Below are 25,275 nucleotides of genomic sequence, written 5' to 3' on the forward strand. Positions count from 1 at the left end.
CAAAGGACACCTGGACCTTCAGTAGCTTAGGGCCTCATCAAACCTAAATCTGGCCCATCTAAAACAGGGATGGGGATACTTTTGAAGGCTGCATGCCATTAGTGGGTGGGACCAGAGGCAAGAGGAGAGGGTGGAGCAATGAACATAAATTTTACCTTTGCGCAGGAAGCTAGTTTCTACGCCCGCTCACACACCCTTCTCTGTCCGCCATCCAGGCAAGCAAAAGTAATTTGGACACAATCCAACCAAGCAAACACACTCAAGAATGTGAAGCAAGGCTGGCGAGGGGGTGTGGCCTGGGAAGGTAGGGTATCAATTTACAAGGCCCTGAACAACTTAGGTCCAGGGTACTGCTTTATATGCCAGCATGATTACTGAGATCACCAGCAGGGGCATCACTCATGGTTCCACAAGTTTGCAAGGCTTATCTGACAGCAGCAAGAAACTTTGGTGTCATTGGCACTGGAATGTCATGCCAACAGAGAATTCACAAGGAGCCTTTGCTTTGAACCTGAAACATTTTCGTTGCTGTTGCACTGTAAGCTCTGTGGAGAACTCCAGCTGATTTAGGGACAGTGCATTTTGTGAAGAGGACAACCTGTTGTGTTCCATCCACACTTGTGGGAGTGACGACCAGGTTTGCATTGTTTTGGATTAATGTATGGATGTGAATGCAATTCTCCTTGTTGTTGCAATACTCCAAATGTTGCAATGCAGCTCTCGGTTCAAACAAAAAAAAAAATTAATAAAAAGCACATTTCGTCAGAAAATATGTTCTGGAACACATATTTAAATATATAGATGCTCCATAAGAGTTGAATAAACATAGAGTAGTAATGCTAGAGTGAAACACCAAGTGTGGCAATAGTTGGCAGGATAATATTGATAAACAGCGGAGCTTATTGAATGGAAGATGCTAGTGTTCTCTAAGAGCTTATGAAATGGGAATGGGACTGTTCTTTGGGGCTGCAGCCATGCATCCAGCTGTATGCACATAAGGATTTGTGAATTAAAGGGAAAGTATGAATGCAAAGCCAGAGTGGGTTTTTTCTTTAAATCAACATAATAAAGTGTATTCGTATACTGCATTTTCTTGGAAATCTCTTCCCTCTTAAAACAAGGTCATTCCACAACCACATGGGCTTCTCCAAACAAGGACACTGTGTCCTAAACCCTGCCTTAATTTCCCCTCTTACAACCTTTCTCATTCACTCCATTAACTTATAACGCATACAAATACTGCCCCCCTAATACAACACAATGAGGAATGGGTGGTACAGCCAAACTAATGTTCATTTTCAGCAGAAAAAATAGCTTAGAGCCAGACTTGGGTGGAGCTTGGCCAAACTTTGCCAAAGGTGGAACATCCTTCACCAGCAAAGGAAGGAAGAAAACTGATGTGCAAGGGGGACAATTGATCGCCAGGGTCTTTTTCCTGAAGTTTTTCCCTCCCCTGATTTCAGGGTCTTTTGGCTGAAGCTTTTTCTTCCGTTGAGGTTCATCACGAATTCTGATTGATCGTCTCCCGGATCCATGGCACGACACAGCACACTTTTGCATACACACCTGGATTCCCTCTCTGTGCGCACACTTGTGTTCCCCAAGAAACCACACCTTCGAGTTCCCCGCCGCAGGTGAGTGGGCCCCCAGAGTCACCCTGCATGGAGAAATGGAAAAAGTTTTCAGCAGGTGCACGTCTTCCTTCTGTGTGTTCTTCTGCATGGTGCTACTTAAACTCAGTTAAATGGCCTGCTTTGTTTTGCATAACATAGCAAGCATACTTGGGTCTGTTATGTTCACCAGGGGAGAGCCATTGCTCAGTGGCAGAGTGTAGTTTTGTGTGCTTGAGGTTTCAACATTCAGTTTGGTCAGAGTGGTTGGTGGGGCTGCTTACCTGGCTTCCCAGCGCCGAGGCCTATAACCAAGAGGGAGAGGGCAGAAAGGATAGTGCAGTGCAGGTGCAGTGCAGGTGCGACAGCGGAGACAATACAGTGCACCTCCCTGACCTCCCTGCCATCTTGTCCCTCTCCTTCTTGGTTGCTAGCAGTGGCCTCCTGCTTTGGGGAAGTAATAGAAGAAAAATAGTATGAGAAGAAGTTGTCCTCCTCTGAATTTTGAATATGGTTCTCCGTGCAAAAATGTACAGTGGTACCTCTGGTTAGGAACTTAATTCGTTCCAGAGGTCCGTTCTTAACCTGAAACCATTCTTAACCTGAGGTGCCACTTTAGCTAATGGGGCCTCCTGTTGCTGCCGCACCGGCACAGCGTGATTTCTCTTCTCATCCTGGGGCAAAGTTCTCAACCCGAGGTACTACTTCCGGGTTAGCAGAGTTTGTAACCTGAAGTGTCTGTAACCCGAGGTGTCTGTAACCTGAGGTATCACTGTACCAAAATGTGCACTAAAAATGCATATTTTAGGATAAAATGTGCACAAAATCTTCCAAAAGAAATAAGCTGCCTATACTGGCCCTTTAGTTTGTTTTGACCCTAGAGAAGAGGTCAGCAACATACTGTCCTGTAGGTAACATCCACCCGCCAAGGCCTTTTCTTTCTGAAAAGCTTTCCCCATTGACCCTTTTCTTTTGGAAAACCTACAAGTAAGTTGCATGGCAAGGTGGGATTGAAGAGGGATTTGGTGGAGTGGGTGCACTTGGTGGAGTGGGTGCCCATCAGTTGCTGATCTCTGCCTTAGAGACCTAAACACAGATTTGCTATCTAATTGGGGGGGGGTGTTATTGGGTTGTTGTTTTTATTTGATGATATATTTTGTGGTTTTATTTTATGATTTTGTTCTATGAGCTGCCCTGAGACCTCTGGGTATAGGGTGGTATATAAATTCAATAAATGATAACGATAACGATAATAATAACGACAACAACAACAACAACACAATCGTACCTTGGTTTTTGAACGCCTTGTGAGTTGAACGTTGCAAACCTGGAAGTGACTGTTCCGGTTTGTGAAATATTTTTGGAAGCTGAACGTCCAGCAGGGCTTTCACGGCTTCTGATTCGCTGCAGGAGCTTCCTGCAGCGAATCAGAAGCCGCGCTTTGGTTTTTGAATATTTTGGAAGTCAAATGGACTTCCGGAATGGATTCCGTTCGACTTCCAAGGTACGACTGTAATAATAATAAATTCCATACATTAAAAATAAATAAATGCAGAGTGATGCAGAAATGGGAGGGAACAGGCTAGTAAATGAAAATGTGTGAATCTGACAGGGACCAAAAACAGATTGATCTGTCCATGCTTAAGACCCTAACCCTTTTTCAGCCTCTCAAAAGGTGTAGTCTATCTTCACATCAGCCCTCCTCTCACCTGGCAAGAGTCTGTGCCTCCTTCCTGTACTCCAGCACACATCATGAACGGTGTAATAGCACCACGGTACGCCATATTACACTGTGATGTTGGGACAACATTGACATCTGCACACTGTAGCTGAGCTGGAAGCTGAGCTGGAAGAGATATGTAGAGCACCAAAAGGTCAGTGGTAGTGGTGAAACAGAAAAAAAAAGTCCAAGCAGACAGAAAGGGATGCTAAAAAAAGACTTTGAAGAACACATTGCTGAAAACTTTAATACCAACAACAAGAAGTTCTTTAGATATGTTAGTATCCCCTCCCACCTTCTAAAGTTTGCAAGCTTACCTTGAGGAGATCTGATGGTACCCCAGCCCGAGACACTGCATACACTCCCGTCAGTAGGGCTGCTCGTAGGTAGGTTGATAGTCCTTACAGTTTCGGAAAGTCTGGCACAGGGGCGAAGTCGGAGAAGCATGAAATCCTTGTTATTTTGTCTCCGGTTGTACCCTGGGTACACTTTAACTTCAGCGATATCCAAGCACTGTTCTCCCTGTTCAACCCTCTTCAAGTTGTGCTTTCCTAAGCACACCTTCATTCTGTATGGGGGTACAAGGCAAATGCAAAACTGAACAAAAGAATAGATCGTGGATGAGCTGTGTGAATGCTGATTACAGATCAATCCTGTTTATGCCTCTTTGTCAGATTGCCAGGCTGTTAAAGTAAGGCTGTTGCTTGTCCCAGAGGAAGCATTCTTTCCCCCCACTCCATGTCACTGCATCTTGCTACAGCCTTTACTTACCCGGGTCTGGGTCTGCAATGGGCTGCTGAGAGCACCCAACATGGATGCACTAAGCTTCCTCCACAATAAATGTTCCAGTTGCCTCTGCGTCCGGTTACAATGGCCGCCTGGTAAGGTCTGGACTGTTGTGGACAAACGTACCCTCCAATTATTCGATCAGCTGTGCCTGGCTGGGCAAAAGCTGCAACAAAACAAAACAAAAACATTGTGGTTATTTCCGTCATGTTTTTTATACCAATGGTTTGTTTCAGGAACTCGATTTCATGTAAGCTTAATGTGGGCAAGATTTTAAAAATTGTGAAATAATGAGAGATCCTGAGTATATAATTTTGCCTTAACACAGATTGGTGGACCACAGGATTTCTGCTAAAAAAAAGGAACAGAAGAAGCTGCCTTGTACCAAGTAAGACCATTGGTCAATCTAGCTCAGTATTGTCTACACTGGTTGGCAGCATCTCTCCAGGATTTCCGGTGGGGAACATTCCCCGCCCTACCTGGAGATGCTGGGGTTTGAACTTGGGACTTTTTACATAGAAAGAAGATGCTCCATCATGGACCTGTGGCCCTTCCTCATTCAATGACCATTCAGGACCCACACAAAAAGCTGTTTTCCCAACCTGTGCTTCACAGTTCACTCATCGACATGGTTCGCCAGTGGCACCAATGCTCTTCAGAGTCTTGTGAAGTCTAGGCACATAGAAAAAATGCCTTGCACCAGGGCAGACTATTTGTCCATCTAAGCACAGCATTGCCTACTCAGCTGGGCAGTGGATCTCTGGGGTCTCAGGCAGAGTTCTATCACATCACATGACATCTGCCTTTTAGTAAGAGATGCCAGGCATCAAAGCCAGAACATTCTGCATGCAAGTGTGTGCTCTGCATGCTCTACTACCACTGAGTTATGACCCCTCCATCAGCTCTCTTCAGAATTTTCAGGTGCCCCATATGTGTATGTGTGCAAATTCTGATCTATAGCAGATGGGAGAGGAGGCTGAGTGATGGGACTTGGCAACTTTCCCTGCTTCAGTAGTACTTATAAAGATAAAGGCAAGCTCTCCAATTGCAACCTGGTAGCTACTAACATGAGTTTGACCAAACTGCGGGAGGCAGTGGAAGACAGGAGTGCCTGGCATCCGTGGGGTCACGAAGAGTCGGACACAACTAAACGACTAAACAACAACAGTTCTCTATCTTATAACAGGGGCAGCCAATATGGTGCCCTCCACATGAGGTTGGACTACAGCGCCCATCAGCCACAGACATCAGCCTTGCCAGCTGTGACTTATGGGAGTCCAATAATACCTGGAGGGCATCATCTTGGCTACCCCTGCATTACTGTATCATAGCTTCTTCCTATACAGTGCGGTGGGATCTAAGTATGGAGGAAATAATACACATGGAGCATATAATTCTTACAACCAACAGCACATGGTTTACTGGCAAATTTGGGTTTGCCCAATGAAGGTAAAAACACAAGAAGAGCCTGCTGGATCAGGCCAGTAATACGTCTGGCCTAACATCCTTTTGTCACATTGGCCAACCAGATGCCTATGGGAAGCAGACAAGCAGAAGAACAGCCTTCTCCCTGTTTGTGATTCCCAGCAACTGACATTCAGAGGCATATTGGCTCCAACAGTGGGGACAGAACACAGCACAGGAACACAGGTAAGTTGCCTTATAGTGAGACAGACCTTTGACCCATCTATCTCAGTATTGTCTACACTGGCAGGCAGTGGCTCTCCAGGGTTTCAGGAAAGAGCCTCTTCCATCTGGAGGTGTTGGGGGTTGAACCCGGGATCTTCCCCATGCAAAACAGAAGCTCTACCACTGAGCTGCAGCCTTACAGAACAAACACCCAGTAAAGCAGGTACGTAATATGGAAGCATTCCAGGATCAGGACTGTCCATTGGTTAAGTAGGGATGTTGGGACAAGATGTCTACTGCTGTTTGACGTTAGGTATCTTTATAATTGCTGTCTGATAGGCAGCATGTTAACAACCTTGTTTATCATTCCATCAACCTGTCTGGTAGGTCCTTATTTCTTCGAGGTGAGAAATTGAGAGAGCGTGCCAGCACATTGCTGCCTCAGAACCCAGTTTGCCCAGCGCTCTTTGATTACCTGTAAGTCTCTCCATTTAAAATCCACATAAATGGTTAAAACATTTTTTTTTAAATCACACTGGTTGGAATGTAGAAAGTTTCAACCAGAGAGGGAACAACTTCCCAGATACCAAATACTGTACATATTATTTTTACCTGAGGCAAAGGCAGATGACCCTCCACTTTCATGAATATTACTTCATCACTGAGGTAGAAAGAGGCTCTTAAGGTTTCTGCTAGCTGCCATTTTATTTGCCCAATACTAATACTACTATTTTTTATTATTGTTATTGTTGTTATTATTACCTTTATAACCACCTTTCACCCTAAGGTCCAGGGTAGATTACAACATTAAAACACAATATTAAAAACAGTTTAAAACAACTTACAATCACAGAAAGGGGGGGGAGGAGGTGTCTTTAAAATATTCACCTAGAGCAGGCATAGGCAAACTTGGCCCTCCAGATGTTCTGGGACTACAACTCCCATCATCCCTAGCTAACAGAACCAGTGGTCAGGGATGATGGGAGTTGTAGTCCCAAAACATCTGAGGGGCCGAGTTTGCCTATGCCTGACCTAGAGTGTCAAATACCAGGATGGAGAGCTTCATCTTCAGTATTTGCTAGAAGCTTTAGAGAAGGAGTTACACGACTTAGGGGCTGTCACAGAGAACGCCCTCTGCTGGGCCGCCACCACCTTGTGCGTCTTGGGGGGCAAAGGAACTTCCAAGAGCAACCCAAGAGCAATTGGGGGGCAATCTAAGCACCTGAGAGGGTCTGTGTGGAAGAAGGCCGTCTTCCAGATATCTGGGGGCCTGAAATATTTAAGGCTTTAAACATAAAATGAGCACTTTGCAGTGGGCTCAGAAACCAGTGAAGCTGTTTTAAAACAGAGGCCAGAGCTGGCCTAAAGATGAGGCAGAGGAAAGCACCAGCCTCACATGGTGGAAGCACGACAGGCACTATCCTGCCCACACCACTGCTTCTACCACTAGCAGAACGCCAACCCCCTCGTGAGAGGAGAGGCATTCCAGCACACCCTGTTGCCACTCATCCTCCCAGCCCTGGGGTGGAGAAGGTGAACCCAAACACTTTGCAGAACACCCCTTCTCTGGGAAAGTTTGGCAAGAGAAGGGGCGCTGTGAAGGACAGGCAGGAGCCCGAAGGGGGGGCAGAGGAGGAGGGCGGGCATGAGGTAATCAAGGGGAAGGGGCCAGTGATATGTGGGTTTCTGTGCCACCTGTGAAGCAGGGGGGAAAGGAAGAGGCCAGGTAGCCAGAGATGGGAAGAGAGGTGAGGCTGGCGATAGAGTTGCAGGAAGGCACAGAGGTGGAAGAGACAGTCCCAGGGAGTGCCTGGCCATTAGAATCTGCTGAAGCTGCCATGCAGGAGAAGCTGCTGGCTGCTTGCATGCGCCATGTCAGAAGAAGGCGTTTAATGTGCTGGTGGAGATGAGGTCGCACTGCTGGTCTAACTGTCTGGGTTGGAGCACAGGTCTGAAGACACAGACGCCCAGCTAGCTATTTAGCAGAAGCAGTGCATGCGATTATTTCGCCTTAGAAGCTGATGTAACCAAGTGCCTTGCCAATAAAGAACTAAACCAGGCAACCTAAGGCCCATGGGCCACAAGCGGCCCACGGGGGTTGTTTAACCGGCCCATGAGCCGCCCCTGAACCGAGTGGCCCACTCGGCAAGTCCCCGCGCGTCTACACAGACGCAGATGCTGGAAATCGCAGGTGCGATCTGGCCCACAGAGGGATCTCTGCTGGAGTGAACCGGCCCAGACAACGTAAACCTTTCCAACCCCTGAACTAAACTTTCAATGGTGCATCCTCATTAGGGAGGCTGGTGTGCTCAGAACAGGCATTCTGGAGTGCTGCGTTGCCAGTGATCTTCCTGCCTCTGGGCTGGAGAAGGCGAGTGAGAGCACCTTGCAGAACATCCCTCCTCTTGCTGAGTTTGGTGAGGTGGGGTGTTCTGATAACAGCAGAATGAGAGGTTGCAGCGTGGCAGGGGGGCAGGGCAGGAGGCAGCACTTCCCATCTCACCTCAGGTGGCGAAATGGGAGAGTTATATGAGATCTAAACAGAACCCCAGCCAGCAATCTGGCTGCTGCATTTTGGACGAATTGACGTTTCCAAGTTATATTCAAGGACCACTGCAAGTAACAGCGTATTGCTGTACTCCAGTCTGGAAGTTACCAGAGCATGGAGCACAGCGAACATGTCATCTCTTGCTCAACAAAGAGTGTACCCAGAAAATCAACTGGAGCTGGAGGGAAAGGTGTTGCTACCACTAAGGCCACCTAAGCCTCCAGACAACAGTCTTGAAGTCAGAGGCACCCGCAAACTGTGAACCTGCTCTTTCCAGGGACGTGCCACCCCATTCAAGGCAGATCGCCTCCTGGACGTGAAAACTTGAGACACATGTCACCTCCATCTTTTTGAGATCCACCTTCAGCTTATTGGTCCACATCCAGCCCATCACTGCCTCCAGCACAGGCCTAAGACATCAACAACCTCTTCTGGTTCAGTCGGAACAGAGATGGTACCCCGAGTATAACATCATTTTGGGGAGCTTCTACGGGTGGCTCCAACCAGAAGGAAAACCACTCAGCGCCTCCCAATACATTTCGCTGCCTAAGGCAAAAGATAAGATGGCACCCTTCCTCCTCATCTTACCTCCTTCAACTGACAGGACTGGCAATGGAATCAGCACTGGGTTAAGAGAGGCCCTTAAGGTCATTCCTGGCTGCCATCTTATTTTCCCCCAAGGTGCCCTGGATGTAGTAACATCATCCTGGTTGGGGAAACGGCAGTCTTCACTGAGGATAATTAATTAATTAATTAATTAATTAATTAAGTAAGTAAGTAAGTAAGTAAATGTCAGCGGTGGAGGAAAACAGATAAGACTCAAATTACCACAGGTAAGCCCCTCAAACCCTTAAGAAATTTCATGCTCCCCTTCTGCGGAACTGAATATGGGACAGAGAATTAGGGAGGTGCACTCTGTGACTACTCCAATGAATGTCAGGGGCTGGCTGAGGAAGAGTGGTGGAAACCACCCAACCAAGAGCCGCCACCCCAGGGAAGGCACAGAGGAAGAGGAGCCTGGGGACTGGTGGTGGGACATTGGCCACACCTCAGAGGAGGGGAAGTGCTAGAGCAGGGCACTAGAGGGAAAGCGAAGAGACAGAAACTGGCAAAAACTGCCCCAGCATAGGACACAGCGAGGAGGCTTCCAGTTTGGATGCAGGCACCGGCAGCGATGACAGAGGGGAGGTAGACCCAGCAGTTCTCCCTCAGAGCCACTCTGACAGCTTCTCTGCTGACAGCTTGCTGCCCCGCCATTCCTAGAACGAGGTGTTTGTTGCTTGTTGCCATTCCTAGAACGAGGTGTTTGTTGCTTGTTGCCGAGCAGTGAGTCAGGCAGACACAGAGGGAGTCCCCTGGAGCTCACTGGAGCAAAAGTTCACAGAGGGAGCAACCTGATGGGGGCTAGAGAGTGAAGGAGGGACTACACACCAGTTTCGAACAACTGCTTCATTGGGCAGCTTTACCTTTTAGAAGTCTCTGTTCTTTGTTTTGCAAGTTAACCAAGCATATCTCTCTCTCTCTCTCTCTCTCTCTCTCTCTCTCTCTCTCTCTCTCTCTCCATGGCCGTTGGCTAATGCAAATAAAGTTTATCTTATATCTTATCTTATCTTATCTTAATCTTATTATCTTATCCTATCCTATCCTACCCTACCCTACCCTACCCTACCCTACCCTACCCTACCCTATCCTATCCTATCCTATCCTATCCTATCCTATCCTATCCTATCCTATCCTATCCTATCCTATCATCTTCTCTTCTCTTCTCTTCTCTTCTCTTCTCTTCTCTTCTCTTCTCTTCTCTCCTCTCCTCTCCTCTCCTCTCCTCTCCTCTCCTCTCTTCTTTCTCTCTTATCTCTCTCTCTCTCTCTCTCTCTCTCTCTCTCTCTCTCTCTCTCCTGTGAATGACCTGCTCTGCCTGTCGGCTCCCTGACACAAATAACAACAACTTAGGAACATAACAAAGAGACCTTATAGATCAGCCCTTCTATTCCAGCATCACAGTGGCCAACCAGATGCCTATGGGAAGCCTGAAAGAAGGATCTGAGCAGAAGACCACTCCCCATTTGCGATTCCCAGCAACTATTCTCATTGCTCTCAACACAATAGGCACAACAAGGGGGGAAAGGAAAAAGAAGAAAACAGTGAGCATCGAGCCGTTGCTACCCCCATGCCACTTTGCTTATTTCCTTACCTCCAGAGCTCATCAGGAGCAGCCCAAACGCCAACAGCTTCATCCTTGCACTGGCAGATCAAGAGACCAGTCTTCCCAAGGAACTTGCTGCAGGGTAAAACATTTACGGTGAACAATTGTGATGGATGGATGTCAGATTGAGTCACTGATACCGGTACCACAGCACACACCCAAATGACGATAATGAACAACATTATCATCAGTAATTGTTTATGTAAACAACTCACCAGTAGTTATTATTCATGATACATTATTGTTAGCGCTTATGCTGAAGCAAACGTCAAGGTAAATGCTTCCTGTTTGGTTGAGGACACAGGGTCAGGGCATCAAGAGGATGCGATTTCTTTCCTATCAGCCTAACAACAACACTAATAAAATAAATGAAGGAGGAAAGCAATGATAACAACAGAATAGAAGAATTGCTATGTTGGTTTAACTGGTTGTTAGTTGTTTTGGGGACTGAAGAGCAGAATGAAAAGTTATGAAATGAATAGCAAACGCAAGACAAAGCTTTTAAAGCATTTTTAAAATCAGATGTGTTGTCCCTTAGGGTGGTGCATTATTATGAACCAATGCTAGTTCCACTCAGACCAGACCTATTGAAATTAATGGACATGACTAACTTAGGTCAATTGATGTCAATGGGTCTACTCTAGGTGGAACTTAGTTGGATGCAACCCCAGGGCAGAGACATTGAAATTAGTGGACCCAAGTTAACCATGTCAATTAATTTCAATGGGTGTACTCTGATGATGGTCAACACTAGATGCAACCCCAGGAATCCAAGTGAGAAAAAAGTGGGGCAGTGTGAAGTGATGAGAGAAAGGTTGGGCAACTTGGGGCCCTCCAGGTGTCGTTGGACTACACCTCTCATCATCCCTAATGAGATGACAGTAGGATAGACAGCAGATACATTCTGTCTGCAGGCAGATGCAAATTCCAGCAGAGTATCATTGCAATCAGGTTGTAATCAGAGAGTATTTTCCATTCAACATCCCTGGTAATTGGGGGAGTAATTTTATGAGAGACAGAGCACTCTGGATTTACCTTGAAGCAGTCACATGGTGAAGAGGCTGCATGGTCAAAATGCAGGTGACTGCTAAAAGCTTTGTTTATTTACATTATGCTGTTGAAGTGAATTCCCTCCTGTCCTTTAATCTTACCTGATTAGTGTATTTAGAAGCTTTTTGATCTTATTGTTATTTTATTGATGTTTAACTATATATTGAGTGCGATCTTGCAGTTGGAGTCCAGCAACATCTGGAGGACCAGATGTTGTTGTCCATCTCTGTGTTAAAAGCCCTGGTTTGGGGCAAGCCTGGGGACCCTGTGACCCTCTCATTGGTGTTCATCTGGTAGGTTGGGACCTACTGCTGGGTTGCAGCTTAATCTAAGGCAGTACTACCACCATACAAATACAAGGGTGAATTATGGAGATGGGGATCTCCCAATGCATGTTTGGACTAAAGGTGGGTCTCAGATCTGAAAAAGTTAGGGAAATCCTTAACTCACCGAGGCTTCAACTACCCTCACGTGGTTTAGTCAGCCAGTTGAAGCCATTCCCAGGGTGTGGCCGCTGTTGCATCCGGACAGCTCCTAGAAGCCACAGGTGAAAGCTAAGCACAGGATGGGGACCTAAGGTAGACAAGCTACCGCAGAAGGAGCATGACATGTCCCCCACCAGAGGAACTACCTCTCCCCCAACTCCTCATAGGTAAAAGTAAAGGTACCCCTGCCCGTATGGGCCAGTCTTGCCAGACTCTAGGGTTGTGCGCTCATCTCACTCTAGAGGCCGGGAGCCAGCGCTGTCCGCAGACACTTCCGGGTCACGTGGCCAGTGTGACAAGCTGCATCTGGTGAGCCAGCGCAGCACACAGAATGCCGTTTACCTTCCTGCTGGTAAGCGGTCCCTATTTATCTACTTGCACCCGGGGGTGCTTTTGAACTGCTAGGTTGGCAGGCGCTGGGACCGAACGACGGGAGCGCTCCATGCCGCGGGGATTTGAACTGCCGACCATGCGATCAGCAAGTCCTAGGTGCTGAGGTTTTACTCACAGCGCCACCCGCATCCCTCCTCATACACCACTGCTTATATAACTCCTGCGCATTTATAGGTGCACTCTGTATCTAGCAGAAATTCACCCCTACTGAAAGCAAACTAAATTCCAACAAGGGCCCACAGTATAATAAGAAGCATAATTCCAAGAATTAGACAACTTCTTATCCAGGGGTCCATCAATACAACTGCCAATGGTGACCAGAAATGTAATTCTAGTGAACTGAAGGGAAAGCCTGTAGTAAACGCTACTGTGGGAATGATACTTGGGAATATGGTATTATTTTAAAAGCTACTTGGAGGGAGAGAAAGGGGCGGGGAGAGAGAAAATCTTTCAAAGTGACTGTGTCTTTTACCCTTTGCCTTCTGCAATAATGGCCAAGGTTGCTTTTACTAATAGATAGATAGATAGATAGATAGATAGATAGATAGATAGATAGGCTGCCATTTTGTGGTAGCCACACAGCTTGGCATTCATCAGGCCAGCCAAAAGTTTCAATCAATCAATCAATCAATCAATCAATCAATGATTGCGATCACAGATCAGCCATACACATGACATATTTAAAACATTGTCACACCACTTTAACATTCATGGCTTCCTCCCCAAAGAATCCAATGGAATCGTAGTTTGTTAAGGGTTCTTGGAACTGTAGCTCTGTGAGCGGTAAACTATAGTTCCAATGATTCTTTGGGAGAAGCCATGTTTAAAGTAGTATGAATGTGTTTCAAATATAAGGTGTGGAAGTCACTGCAGCCAACTGTGAAAGTTCAGACTCATCTGAATTTTGTGATGCAAGTCTCCAAATCATGTGTTTGAAAATTCACAGGCAAAATGGGCATAAATGCATATATTTGGATTCCAGAATTTCACATTTTGTGTTACACATTCCAACAGAACAATCCAGCAGATGCCTACTCAGAAGTAGGTTCCATTCAGTTCATTAGGGCCTATTCTAAGGGATAGCGTAGCAGTCTAAATCCATGTTCTTATTTTGGAGTAGAATGAACACACACACAGGGAGAGACTACACATATTTTTGTGCCAAGACTTGAATCCCAAAAACAACAAGAGTAGCAGTGAAGAAAACAACCAAATTTCACCAAAATTCCCAGTATTCTGATAATCTTAAGAAATTCATGCGTTCTGAAATCTCATTGGGATGCTGTAGTCATCTGAGTCTTCCTTCAGCAAGGAACTCTGAAAACAATGGTGTATGGGTGGTATTCTCAAGTATAAGGTTCATTTCAACTCTGAACTCTGAACTTCAAATTGGAAACATTCACCAGACTCACACACAATGTCGCTTCAACTCTTTGAATCCAACTACCCTTCGTTAAGATCAACCCACCTGTAAGATCAACCCCCTGTAGCTCCATGTTGCATTTCTATCATCCAACTGTATAAGCCACTTAGAAGCCAGCTGTGGCGTTAAGCAATATATAAAATAAATAAATAACTACCAGGATATATATTTTTTAAAGCAACGAAACACAGGGATTTCCCCTTGCAAAATTGCCTTCCAACATCCTGAGAAACAGTAGCCAAGAATGACTCCCAATCTCTCCTATTGTTTGACTGCCAAGGCTGCAAGAGAAGGAAATGTAACATAGGCATGGATGGCGTGATGGATGCCTTTGCAGCTTAGCTCCTTGACAGCCGTGATGACGGATGGGTGTTTTAATTATTTATTTGAGGCTCTCCATCGAATAGCTCCCCAACGGCAGCCAGCAATATGCCGTTTCATATTTTAAATAGCACTCCCGACAACAAACACAGATAACCGGAAATAGCTGAAACAAGAATTGCCTGCTGATTAATAAGCACAGTTTCTTTGCCTCCTAGATAACATTCTAAACATAACCCTAAGAGCGAAGCTATATGTAGGCTTACCTGCCGTTCCTAACGGAGAAGCCCTGGGTGGAAGGAGCTTCAACAGTGATGTCTGGTAGGAGAGCAGGTGAATAACTAGTGGAGAAGTTAGCATTTAAATGCCAGGGGAGCAGGGCGGCCTTGATGGATTCCCTTCCTGGTGCATCACAGCTTTGAAGGCTCTCGCTGTGACTCAAAGCCGCGGCTGTCTATCTTCTGATCTCTGAACTTCATCAAGAAAACCCACGTTAAGAGCTGAACGGGCCAGGCTGCTGATGGGTCCACCCTCCACCTCTTCATATGATTGCTCTTGCAGCCTTGCCAAGGGGCATTTTTGCAGGCAGGGCTCATCCCAGGATATTTATGGCACTATATGCAATGCATGCCCAAGAGAACAGTGGCACCTCCACTGTACCTTTTTCCAGGGAAGGGTGGCGGAGGAAAGGGAAATATGAAAACCATCCTTTGCACTCCTGAAAAGATTGGCACTCGAGAAACCTGAAAGGCAGGCTCTCCTTCACCTCCAAAGGAAAATCTAGATCTCTTGCATGCCCATCGATTTCAGGTATACAATCCACCCTTGTTAGAAGTTTCTATTACGCATGTCTATTTTTCGTTTTCTGCACAGAGCAATGCTTCAGAAGAGACCTGGGCTTTTATCAATGTTCCAGCTAGACTCTTAGTGCAGTTGGATGAACAGTGATTAGCAGGTGACCATCTATTGGAGCATCATGCCTTCAGGTTAAGACTTACAAGATGATTTCTGCATGTCAAGCTTCTGTTCACAGCAGGCATGGTGGGACCTGTGCAGCTTTGCTTATCACCTGTGAACGCTAGCCATGCTGGCTCAGGATGGGAGAGAACTGTGATTCAGTTCCCATTCAGAGGTATATTGCGTATTGCCATCATAACTTGTTGCAATTTATAAGACTCACCCTCTGTGGTTTTGCCTAATCCGTTTTGAAAGCTGTGGTTTTGCCTAATCCGCTTTGAATGCTATCAACACATCTTGCAGAAGAAAATTCCATAACACTGAACCCGTAAAATAATGATACATTGTGTGAATCCTGAGTCTTTTGCCAGCCAGTTTCATTGGATGGTCCCAAGGTCTTCTTTCGTAAGTGTCTAATGAGAAGCCCTTCAAATTGAAGCAGCTGAGTGGTGAAATGGAAGTTGCGATGAGCTGAGTCAACAACCCTGGGCAAAATCAGGAGCTGCTGACACATCCATGCCAGGATGAGAGATGGAGAAGAAAAAGCTGGTGGCTGTCTTTGGTGAGCAGCGTCATTCAAAATACCTTAGAGAAATGCAGTTAGGACAGCCAAGCCAGGATTGATAATCAAAACGTATTGCTCATGTAGGAAGAATCCCTGTGATAACCACCTTGAGACAGTTATAGTGCAGCCAACATATGTTTGTATGTGTGAAGAGGCAGAACCCTTTCTTATGCAATATGGTAAGGGAGGCAGTAGTCTCTAATAATGAGGAATCAACAGTTCTGTGACAGCGTGTGTGGTTGAGCACACTGGTCTTTAGATGGTGGGTTAGGTCATGACTTGATCTGAGGTGGTTGCTACAATGCACAACTACCAGACGAATATATGGGTTTTTTAAAAAAAACAAAACGAAGAAATGGGCCAATGCATGTTTGAGTTCAAGGTGGTTCCCAGGTCAGGAAAGGTTGAACATTACAGATCTATCTCATCCCTATTCCTGGTACATCTATCTAACCCCTCTGGATGACTTACCATTAATTAGAAAATTGTATTTTATGAAAGTTATTGTGACCATTGTGCAAATCATGAATACCAATTGTTTCATAAATGAGGTCACTTCCAGTGACTATCTAGATCAGTGGTTCCCAACCTTTTTTGGCCATGCCTCACCTAAACATCTCTAAAATCCTGATTCCCCCCCCCATGACATATAATTCTTAGTATTCAAAAAGTGAACTCCTATTCATGTGGAGGAAGCCTAAAAAGCCATTCACTGTTAATAACTCATTCTTGAATTGTCCCCCTTAAAAATCAAATTGCCCCCCTGTGGGGCTTGTGCCCTACATTGGGAACCACGGACTAGATGAACATACCCAGCACAATACATGCTGGTGCGTGAGGCAAACCATAAAATGGTGGCCCCTCCCTGCCAGAGAAGAAGTGGAGAGTGAGGACCTACATCAGGAACCCAGGGGTGAATAAAGATCTACATCAGGATCTGTGTTCCCAATGGATCCTGCCACCTGAGGTGGTTGCCTTACTTTGCCCCATGGGTGAGCTGGTCTGGAACATACCCAAGCCATGATCAGCATCTGAGACCCAGCTTTCTGGATTAGGGTTAGGGACAGGGCCTTTTCAGTGGTGGTACTGCTGTTGTAGATTTCCCTCCCTGGGGAGCTTTGCCAAGCCCTCATTCCCTATCCTTAGATAGTTTCTGAAAACTCATTTTTATCCAGGCTTTGTGGATTTTTACTGTTTGTGATATTAATTTATTTTTATTATTGATTTATCATCCATATTAGGGTAGGGAACCTGTGGCTTTCAAGGTGTTGGTGGACTGCAACTCTCATCATCCCTGGCCATTGGCTACACTAACGGGAGTTGGAGTCCAGCAACATTTGGGAAGTCATGGGTTCTCAAGCCTTCCTCTAGAATGATATCCTATATAGATGTTAGGGGTGGACAAATATATCAATTTCAGTTTCTCTCTATTTGCCCTTTTTCAAATCTTAAATTCAGTTATCCACATTTCCACATCCGTTTGTGATTTCATTTTAGAGCAAATTCCCCCATAAACACATCTCTGCAAAGCAAGTTCCCCTAATGTAATGCACATTTGTATGTTATTTTCACTAATTTTTAATGTCCTAATATATGATTTTTTGTGCCTTTTGTCTGGCTGAAGAACTGCACTGCAAAATTCAGAAAACTGCAAATTTCAAAGGATGGCTGTGATTCGATTTGCATGTTGTTACAGAAAGTAACAAAGAATTTGTATCAAAATGTGTTTTGGAAGCTGGTTATGCCAGGAGATCAGTGAGATTACTGTTCAGATGACTTTGGTTCTGTTAAATATGCTTTTGGATAGAAATTTAAATTTTGATCATAAAGAGCTGTTGAACTATTGGCTGCACAAGCAGCGGTAACTCAGAAGTGGAAGTCACTGGAGAACATAAACCAGAGGTATCAAAAGGTATGGCAATGTGCTCTTTTAGAGAAATTGACACAGAAAATAAAAGCAATCAAGGGGCAAAAGATAAAGAAAATGTGGAGCTTTTGAGTTATCTCTTCACCCCAAAACTCTGCAAACAAAAATCCTGTTAATAAAATATGAAGAAGAAAGAAAGTATGGAGATTATCAGTATATATAGTCATTGGTCAATCTTAAGCCTGTTGTGGTAATAACTCACCCATTGCACCTGTTTAGTTCACTTCATTTTTAATTCGTATCTTCCAGAAAGTTTAATAAAGAATTTTTAAAAGTGTGCATGTGATAGGTTTGCCTTTACATGCAAGCTGAATTTAATTTGTCTTTCCTCCCTAGTAGCTGCACTGATTTACAATTTTACTGGTCCATCCCATTGTGGACCAATATTCAATACAGTATATGCTGTGCCATTTAACATGGCTTGTCTGGTGCCCTTCCGGCCAACCAGAAAACATGTTGCTAGTCATTGCTGTGACTATTTCAGTAATAGCACAACAGTGCATATAATAACTATGGTTGCAATCGAGGGGAGGGACTGGGTTATAGGTTACAGAAACACACCCAGGGGCCAGACTGATACTTCGAAATCCCAGCTGAGGTGTTCCAGGGAATCTCTGTGAATGGAGAAGCAGCCTTGATTGGGGTGTTTCTTTGGGCTGTTCTTTGGTGCAGATGAAGATGGAATAGTAAGAAACTCACCAAATTCCTGGAGAGGATGCACCTCCCCAGGTACATACCTCCACATGTGGTGGGAATGTCCCCAAATCCAACTCTTCAGGACATCAATTATACAAGAAATATGCAAAATAACTAAGCAAGTATTAGAAGTCACCCCAGAACTGGCACTACTAAACATCTTCCAAGATAATAATGCCCACTCACATCATAAAGAGATCATAACCCACCTACTCTCAGCAGCCAGAAGCATCATAGCCAGACACTGGAGAGACCTGTCAGGAGTAAGCATGTACCAATGGTATCAAATAGTATGGAAAACAGCCTTATTAGAAAAACGAACCAATAAACTGAAACTGAAATAGAAGAAGACGCCTTTATCACATACACAGCCCAACAAGACAACAAGAATCCGCCAACAGCATACAAATCAATCTGGCTAACCTAATACAAAAGCATGTGCACACACACACACACACACACACACACACACTCCTCACACACAAAAACGAATCTTACTACAGCCAACCAAAGACAACCAACCAAACCCTAGGCCACCTTCAACCTCTCTCACCACCAAGGAAATACAACAAGCCAATAGTAAGAGAACCCACACAAGTGATGCTGACACAAAACCCCACACATACAGTAGAAGAATAGAAGCATTGTCACCCAACCACACCACACTCACCATTCCCCTCCCCCTCTTTTCTTCCTAACCTAACAATGTATGCAACACTAATGTCTCACAACAAATGAAATTGATCTGTAGAAAACCCAACTTGAAGAAAGAGACAATGCATGTATTTTTGTAAACTAAGAAATCTTTAATAAAAATATATATTTAAAACAACTAGGAGGAGATTGCTATTGCCTTCTGTGCATTGAGTATCAGTGAGGCAAAAAGATTCCTGCATTGCAGGGGGTGGACTCCCAGAATCACTTTCAACTCTACAATTCTATGGTTCTATGGTTAGTAGAACATAGTGCTGGAGGAGACTCTTGAGAGACCCATGGATTGCAAGAAGATCAAACCTATCCATTCTTAAGGAAATCAGCCCTGAGTGTTCTCTGGAAGGACAGATCCTGAAGCTGAGGCTCCAATACTTTGGCCACCTCATAAGAAGAGACAATTCCCTGGAAAAGACCCTGATGTTGGGAAAGATTGAGGGCACAAGGAGAAGGGGACGACAGAGGATGAGATGGTTGGACAGTGTTCTCGAACCTACGAACATGAGTTTGACCAAACTGCGGGAGGCAGTGTAAGACAGGTGTGCCTGGCGTGCTCTGGTCCATGGGGTCACGAAGAGTCGGACACGACTAAACAACTAAACAACAACAATGTTTAGTAGACTGAAAACCACAACAGCAGTGAATATGGATAGTATTTTCTGGATTGATTCCCATTCAGGATGCGGAACGAATAGGCAGACACTATCAATTTCCATTTCCTTTGGAATCGATATTGAGAACACAGCAAAAGTTTTTTGTTTTGTCTTTTGCGGATGAGATTATCTTCATCACCCGCCTCCGACCAGATGAGGAGGCTAGAGAAAGAATCAAACGGGAGCAGGAAGTGTGCTGCTGTTGCAAACTTATCTATCTTAAAGATACTTGTTTCATCAGATGATCTGTTAAGTGCATCTAAGGAAGGATTTTAGGAAGATAAAGACGAGGTTGGGGGCATGGAAGGCAACCAGCACAATGGGCAGAGCATCAAGGTTGACTAAGGTCAGTCAGGGATAGGGGATCCGCCTGCCTGTTTTGTCCAAGAAGTCTGACAATGCAGGAAAGATGTAGATGTCTCTAACTGTTGCCAGCCTCAAGGCCCTGTTGCCACATGAGCAGGTACAGAGATAATAATGCAAACACTTGGCCGGGAGGGTGTGGGCAAAGTACATAATTTCTGGGTGTTTCTGTGACAGGTGTTGACGATGGTGACAGATGTCAGGAAAATGGGAAGCATGAATATGGAAAGTAGCAATTGCAAGTATGCAGGCAGGACGGAGTGTACTGGCAATGGAGCAATTACTTGGCAGGGATGTCTGAATGATCACAGGAAACCTCTGAACTGCACCAGAAAGTCGTTCCCAGAATTCCTGGGTGAACAGAATGTGAATTAAGTTCATTTGGGGGTAGAACTCTGAGCAATTTCTAGTTCCTCTTCCAAGTTCTTTTTCTTACAGGTTATTTTTTTTACTCTTTGGGCTTACTCCTGGGCCTTTAAAGAATCATATTAGTTGGGGAGAAGAAATTAAGCAATTGACATCCTACTGTGTTTTTGAAAAAGAAGTTTTCTTGGTTTTCTTTTTAAAAAAATCTTTTTATTGAGTTCTTTGAAACAAAAAACATAAAGACATTGGGGGGAAAATACATACAAAGGAAACGAAAACAACACACATAGAAAACAAACAAATAAACAAACAAACAAACAAACGCAAATCAGGTCAACACTGAAACACTAATTGACTTCCCTCCATCTCGGTTTGGGCTATGTAAACACAATACCTTTCTGCAGTTTTATTTTACCATATCTGTACATCGCAGGTTTTATATTCTACCTACTGTGATTTTAATATTTCCTAAATTTGCTTCAATATATGTTATAAATTTATTCCAGTCATTAATAAACTTTATACCTTTTTGATGCCTGATTTTTTGTGTCATCTTTGCTAATTCTATACACTCGAATAATTTAATTTGCCTTTCTCTAACAGTTGGGATGCTAGGGGTTTTCCAATTTTGCGCTAACAATATCCTGGCGGCTACCGTTGCATATTGGAACAATGTTTGGTCTTCTTTCTTAATCTCTTCTCCGATCATTCCCAAGAGGAAAGCTTCGGGTTTTTTGGGAAAAGTGTATTTCAATTTTTTTTTAATTCATCGTAAATAAGTCCCCAAAACCTTTTCACTTCTTCACAGGTCCACCACGTGTGGTGAGAATTACCCTCTTTAGTTTTGCATTTCCAGCATGTTTTGTCTCCGGTCTTATACATTTTTTCCAATTTCACAGGTGTGATGTACCATCGGTACATCAATTTTTCCATATTTTCTCAGAGTCCAACACATGCTGTGAATTTCATACCCTTGTTCCAAAGTTTCACCTAGCTGTCATACTCTAGGTTGTGTCCAAGATCTATAGGCCATTTAACCATGACTTCCTTTATCTCTTTGTCCTTGGTCTCCCAATCTAACAGTTGGTTATACATTTTGGATAAAAGTTTGGAGTTACTTTCTAAAATTTCCACCTGATATCTGGACTTTTTTACATTCATCCCCGTTTTTTTATGTTCGTTCCATAGGGCGTTAATTTGGTGAAATTGTAGCCATCCTGTTAATTTATCCTTTAACTCTTCATATGGTCTAATTTTCCATCCTTTTTCTGATCTTACCAGGAGGTCTTCGTAGGTCCATCTTTCACTTTCCATGTTTAATTTTTTAATTGTTAAAATGTCAATTGGTGATAACCACCAGGGGGTGTCTTTTTCAATAAGTCTTTTATTCCTGTCCCATACTTCGAGCATACTTGGTCTTCTTATTTTATACTTTAGCACAGCAGCTTGCAACATCCCAAGTTATTGATTGATTGATTGATTGATTGATTGCCGAGGAACATTTGGATGAACCAGAGTTGAACCTTGAACTTAATGTGAACTCAACTAGTCCATTTGATAAAGGGGGGAAACGTGATCCAGAATTAATTCCGTTTTGAGGCCCACCATGTGATTCTGAGAAGCACACAAGATGGATATACTGAGTGGATTGAGGAGTGGCATCAGCCCCTAGTAAGAACATCATGATGTTTTTTGCACATGACACACAAGCAGAGAGCGAGGGAGTAAGAAACTGAGCATCTCCACCACTGCTGGAAGATACGCTGCTCAGTGCTCACAGGTGATACCAAGGATGTCAAAAGAAGCATGCCGGGCCAAAAGTGATGTCTAGACTTGCAAACTCTATTGGCAATCCACCTACGATCAGAAATCTATGGAGCTGTAGTCTGGCTCAGCTGCCGCCACCGCCACCACCGCAATCCTACATCCTTCCTTCGCCATTTACGTAAACCCAGACAAACAGCACACACTGTGAAGGCAGGGTGGAGAAGAGATGCAGCTGTGGTGGTGGAAGAAAGCTCTTATTCTTGGCATCTTCATCACTACACAGTGAGGGGAAAGCCAACCTGGGAGTGTTCCTTGGCTGCTCTCATGTCCTTTCTCCCCAGGTACCTACTCACAGGTACTTCCAGGAAATGATGTGGTTGCATTGCTCTGACCAGGCTAATAATGTTGTTTGTTTAGTCGTTTAGTCGTGTCCGACTCTTCGTGACAATAATAATAATAACAATAAATAATTTTATTTATACCCCGCCCTTCCCAGCCAAGACTGGGTTCAGGGCGGCTAACACCAGGTATAAAAACAAATTGATTAAATACAACTTAAAAACAAGATTAAAATACAACATTAAAATGCAGCCTCATTTCAGTAGAAACTCAAATCAAATCGCTTATGTGATGATGCCAACTGCTTTGGAGCAGCGATGCATCTGGTTTGTGGTTCTAAGGCAGGGGTAGCCAACGGGGGTGCCTTCCAGATGCTGTTGAACTACAACTCCCACCAGCCTCAAGCAGCAGAGCCAATGGGCAGGAATGATGGGAGCTGTAGTCCAACAATATCTCGAATGGCATCACATTGGCTACCCCTTCTTTTAAGATCTGTGTTTTTTTTGGGAGGGGTGGTCTTCAGCGCTAGTGCTACTCAGAGTAGACCCATTGAAGTCAGTAGGCATAGCTAACTTAGGTTTGTTACTTTTAACTGGTCTACTCTGAGTTGGACTTAGCCTAATACAGCACCATAGATTGTTAGATATTTACATATTTCATTTTTGCTATCCGTGTTTTGTCTATCATCTATCTATCATCTATCTATCATCTATCTATCATCTATCTATCATCTACCTATCTATCTACCTATCTATCTTTGGAAAGGGCTGTATGCAGCAGAATTCTCCCGAGTAGATCCATTGCAATTAATGGGGCTAACTGTGTCATGCCCATAAATTTCAATGGGCCTATGCTGAGTTGGACTAGCATTAGCTACAACCCTAAGTCTTTAAATAAATGAAGGCAGAGGTGTAGAGGAGACAGACAGACAGACAGACATTCCTGGGGGGGTGTCCTCCACTTGGACACCCACGTGTCCCAAATTGACATCTAACTATTCTGTAAATTGTGTACACATCTTACGGTAGGGTGGGGCCATAAGAGAATTGCGTAGGGCTGCCTTCCAGTTGTTCTCTGGGGCTACATTCTGCCCATCCACTGAATTTATTTTATTTTTATTTATTAAATTTATATGCCGCCCTTCACCAAGCGATCACAGAATAAAATACAAGATAGAACACAATCTGTCCAGATGCTCATCCATTGGCCATTGCTTAACCACAAGGTTGCTGTTGCTGATCAATTCAACAGTTTTGTGTACAATAACACATCCCTTACACCAGAGTAGGTAACTACTGGCCCTTTAGATTTCGCTGGGCTACAGCTCCCATCATGCCTGGCCATTGGGCATGCTTCCTGGGGCTGATGGGAATTTTAGTTTGGCAATACCTGAAGGGCCAAATATTCTCCACACCTGCCTTACGCGTTCATTTTCCTAATAGAATGGATTCCCCTTGATCCTCATCATGCATAACAATGAAGCCATCTGAGAATTCGGGAGCTGGTGATGTAGTCCTGGGTGTGTGAACATGAGGAGAGCGAAATGAAACTATTTGGTCAGGTGTCACAGCAAAAAAAAGGATGTAGGCTTTTAATCTTATTTATTTATGCAAACATTTAAATCCCGCCCTTCGGCTGCGAAAGCACCACTTGGGGCTGCTTGCAACATTTAAAATTGCAGTTTGAACCACAATGTGAAACAATGAACCAGGTGTAAAAACACCTGCCACATGCAAGAAAAGCCAGCCAAAATAAAATGGCCATTAGGTATCAAGGCCGAAGGGTGAGTTTTGCAACTCTGTTCCTCCTGCTTCTTTAAATTGTCATCATAACTTGAAAATGTCCCGGAAAAACCGGAACAACCCGTTTCCCCCCACAAGAGCACCAAGGCCATCACATGAGATCTCACGCTGAAAACAAAACTTTTGGGGGGCTGCGATCCTATGCTACACATGTTTTGGGGTGCCATGAGAGCACAGCCCCCCAAAAGCATGTATTTGGGGCTCCATGATCTCACACGGCTTATGTGACTCATGCAGGATCATGGATGGGAAGACTTGTGTCCTGGCTCTGGGACTCAACATGTTGCAGAGTATGTGATGTTAGCCTCTCATTGCAACAGGCCTCTGTGTCAGTGAGGTGACTGCAGGTTGCCATTTTATATTTCCCTTAATGTCCCTTAGGGGCATTGTGGGAAATTTAAAATGGCCGCTTAGAGACCTAGCCACCTGGTGTAAAAGACTCAGGGCAGGTGTGACGTGGCCAAGTGTCTTACATTACAGTCCTCTGCTTTGAAAGGCTTTCATAGGTCACGACTGGTTTCGAAATAATCCTCTTTTAAGAAGAAGAAGAAGAAACCCTAAAGAAGGGAGAGCAGGAAGGGCCTTGGAGTTGCCTGTCAAGAGTTTGCACCTGAGAAACAAACAGAGCAGGCACACAGGTCACTCGCTCATAGTTTTCTCAACCATGGTGAGATGTCTTGCATTTCCATCTAAATTGTAGTAATTCTGTCTACATTTTCATCACTACATTTACATAAGCATATGCAAAAAAATAAACAATTTGCGCATATGTGCCTTCATTTCTGGTGATGTATTTCCTTTTCTGTGGTGATGCATATGTTGCCACCCAAGCTGTGGTTGCTAAGATAGGGGTGGGGAGCCCTTTTCTCCCCAAGGGCCACATTCCCTTCTGGGCAACCTTCTGAGGGCCACATGCAAGTGGTGGGCAGGACTAGAGGCAAAGCAGGCGGAGCAATGA

General features: G+C 44.5%; 1 protein-coding gene across 2 annotated transcripts; it reads right to left on the reverse strand.

The window, feature by feature from the left end:
• Positions 1-1,270: 1,270 nt before the first annotated feature.
• Positions 1,271-14,622, reverse strand: LOC310849946 (trypsin-3-like). Of its 2 annotated transcripts, none has more exons than XM_083750974.1 (6): positions 14,438-14,622; positions 10,488-10,574; positions 4,102-4,282; positions 3,648-3,898; positions 3,320-3,456; positions 1,271-1,657 (listed from the first exon to the last, which is right to left on the reverse strand). In XM_083750974.1, the coding sequence occupies exons 2-6, from the start codon at positions 10,528-10,530 to the stop codon at positions 1,502-1,504; spliced, it is 768 nt and encodes a 255-aa protein (XP_083607100.1). In that variant the 5' UTR covers positions 10,531-10,574; positions 14,438-14,622; the 3' UTR covers positions 1,271-1,501. The 2 variants fall into 2 exon arrangements, with proteins under 2 accessions (XP_083607100.1, XP_083607101.1); XM_083750975.1 differs by lacking the exon at positions 14,438-14,622 and adding an exon at positions 13,896-13,916.
• Between the last annotated feature and the right edge of the window lie 10,653 nt (positions 14,623-25,275).

Source organism: Podarcis gaigeae, assembly GCF_964106915.1.
Source record: "Podarcis gaigeae genome assembly, chromosome: 8".
Classification (NCBI taxonomy): Eukaryota; Metazoa; Chordata; class Lepidosauria; order Squamata; family Lacertidae; genus Podarcis; species Podarcis gaigeae.

What these genes read in the sequence shown, in the direction of transcription:
- LOC310849946 (XM_083750974.1), bottom strand. Translation starts at nt 10,530, where the DNA reads ATGAAGCTGTTGGCGTTTGGGCTGCTCCTGATGAGCTCTGGAG. An exon ending in TACCATCAGATCTCCTCAAG is followed by an intron (nt 3,457 to 3,647) that starts GTAAGCTTGCAA and finishes TATCTCTTCCAG; the next exon opens with CTCAGCTTCCAGCTCAGCTA. An exon ending in GAGGCACAGACTCTTGCCAG is followed by an intron (nt 1,658 to 3,319) that starts GTGAGAGGAGGG and finishes TTCTCCATGCAG; the next exon opens with GGTGACTCTGGGGGCCCACT.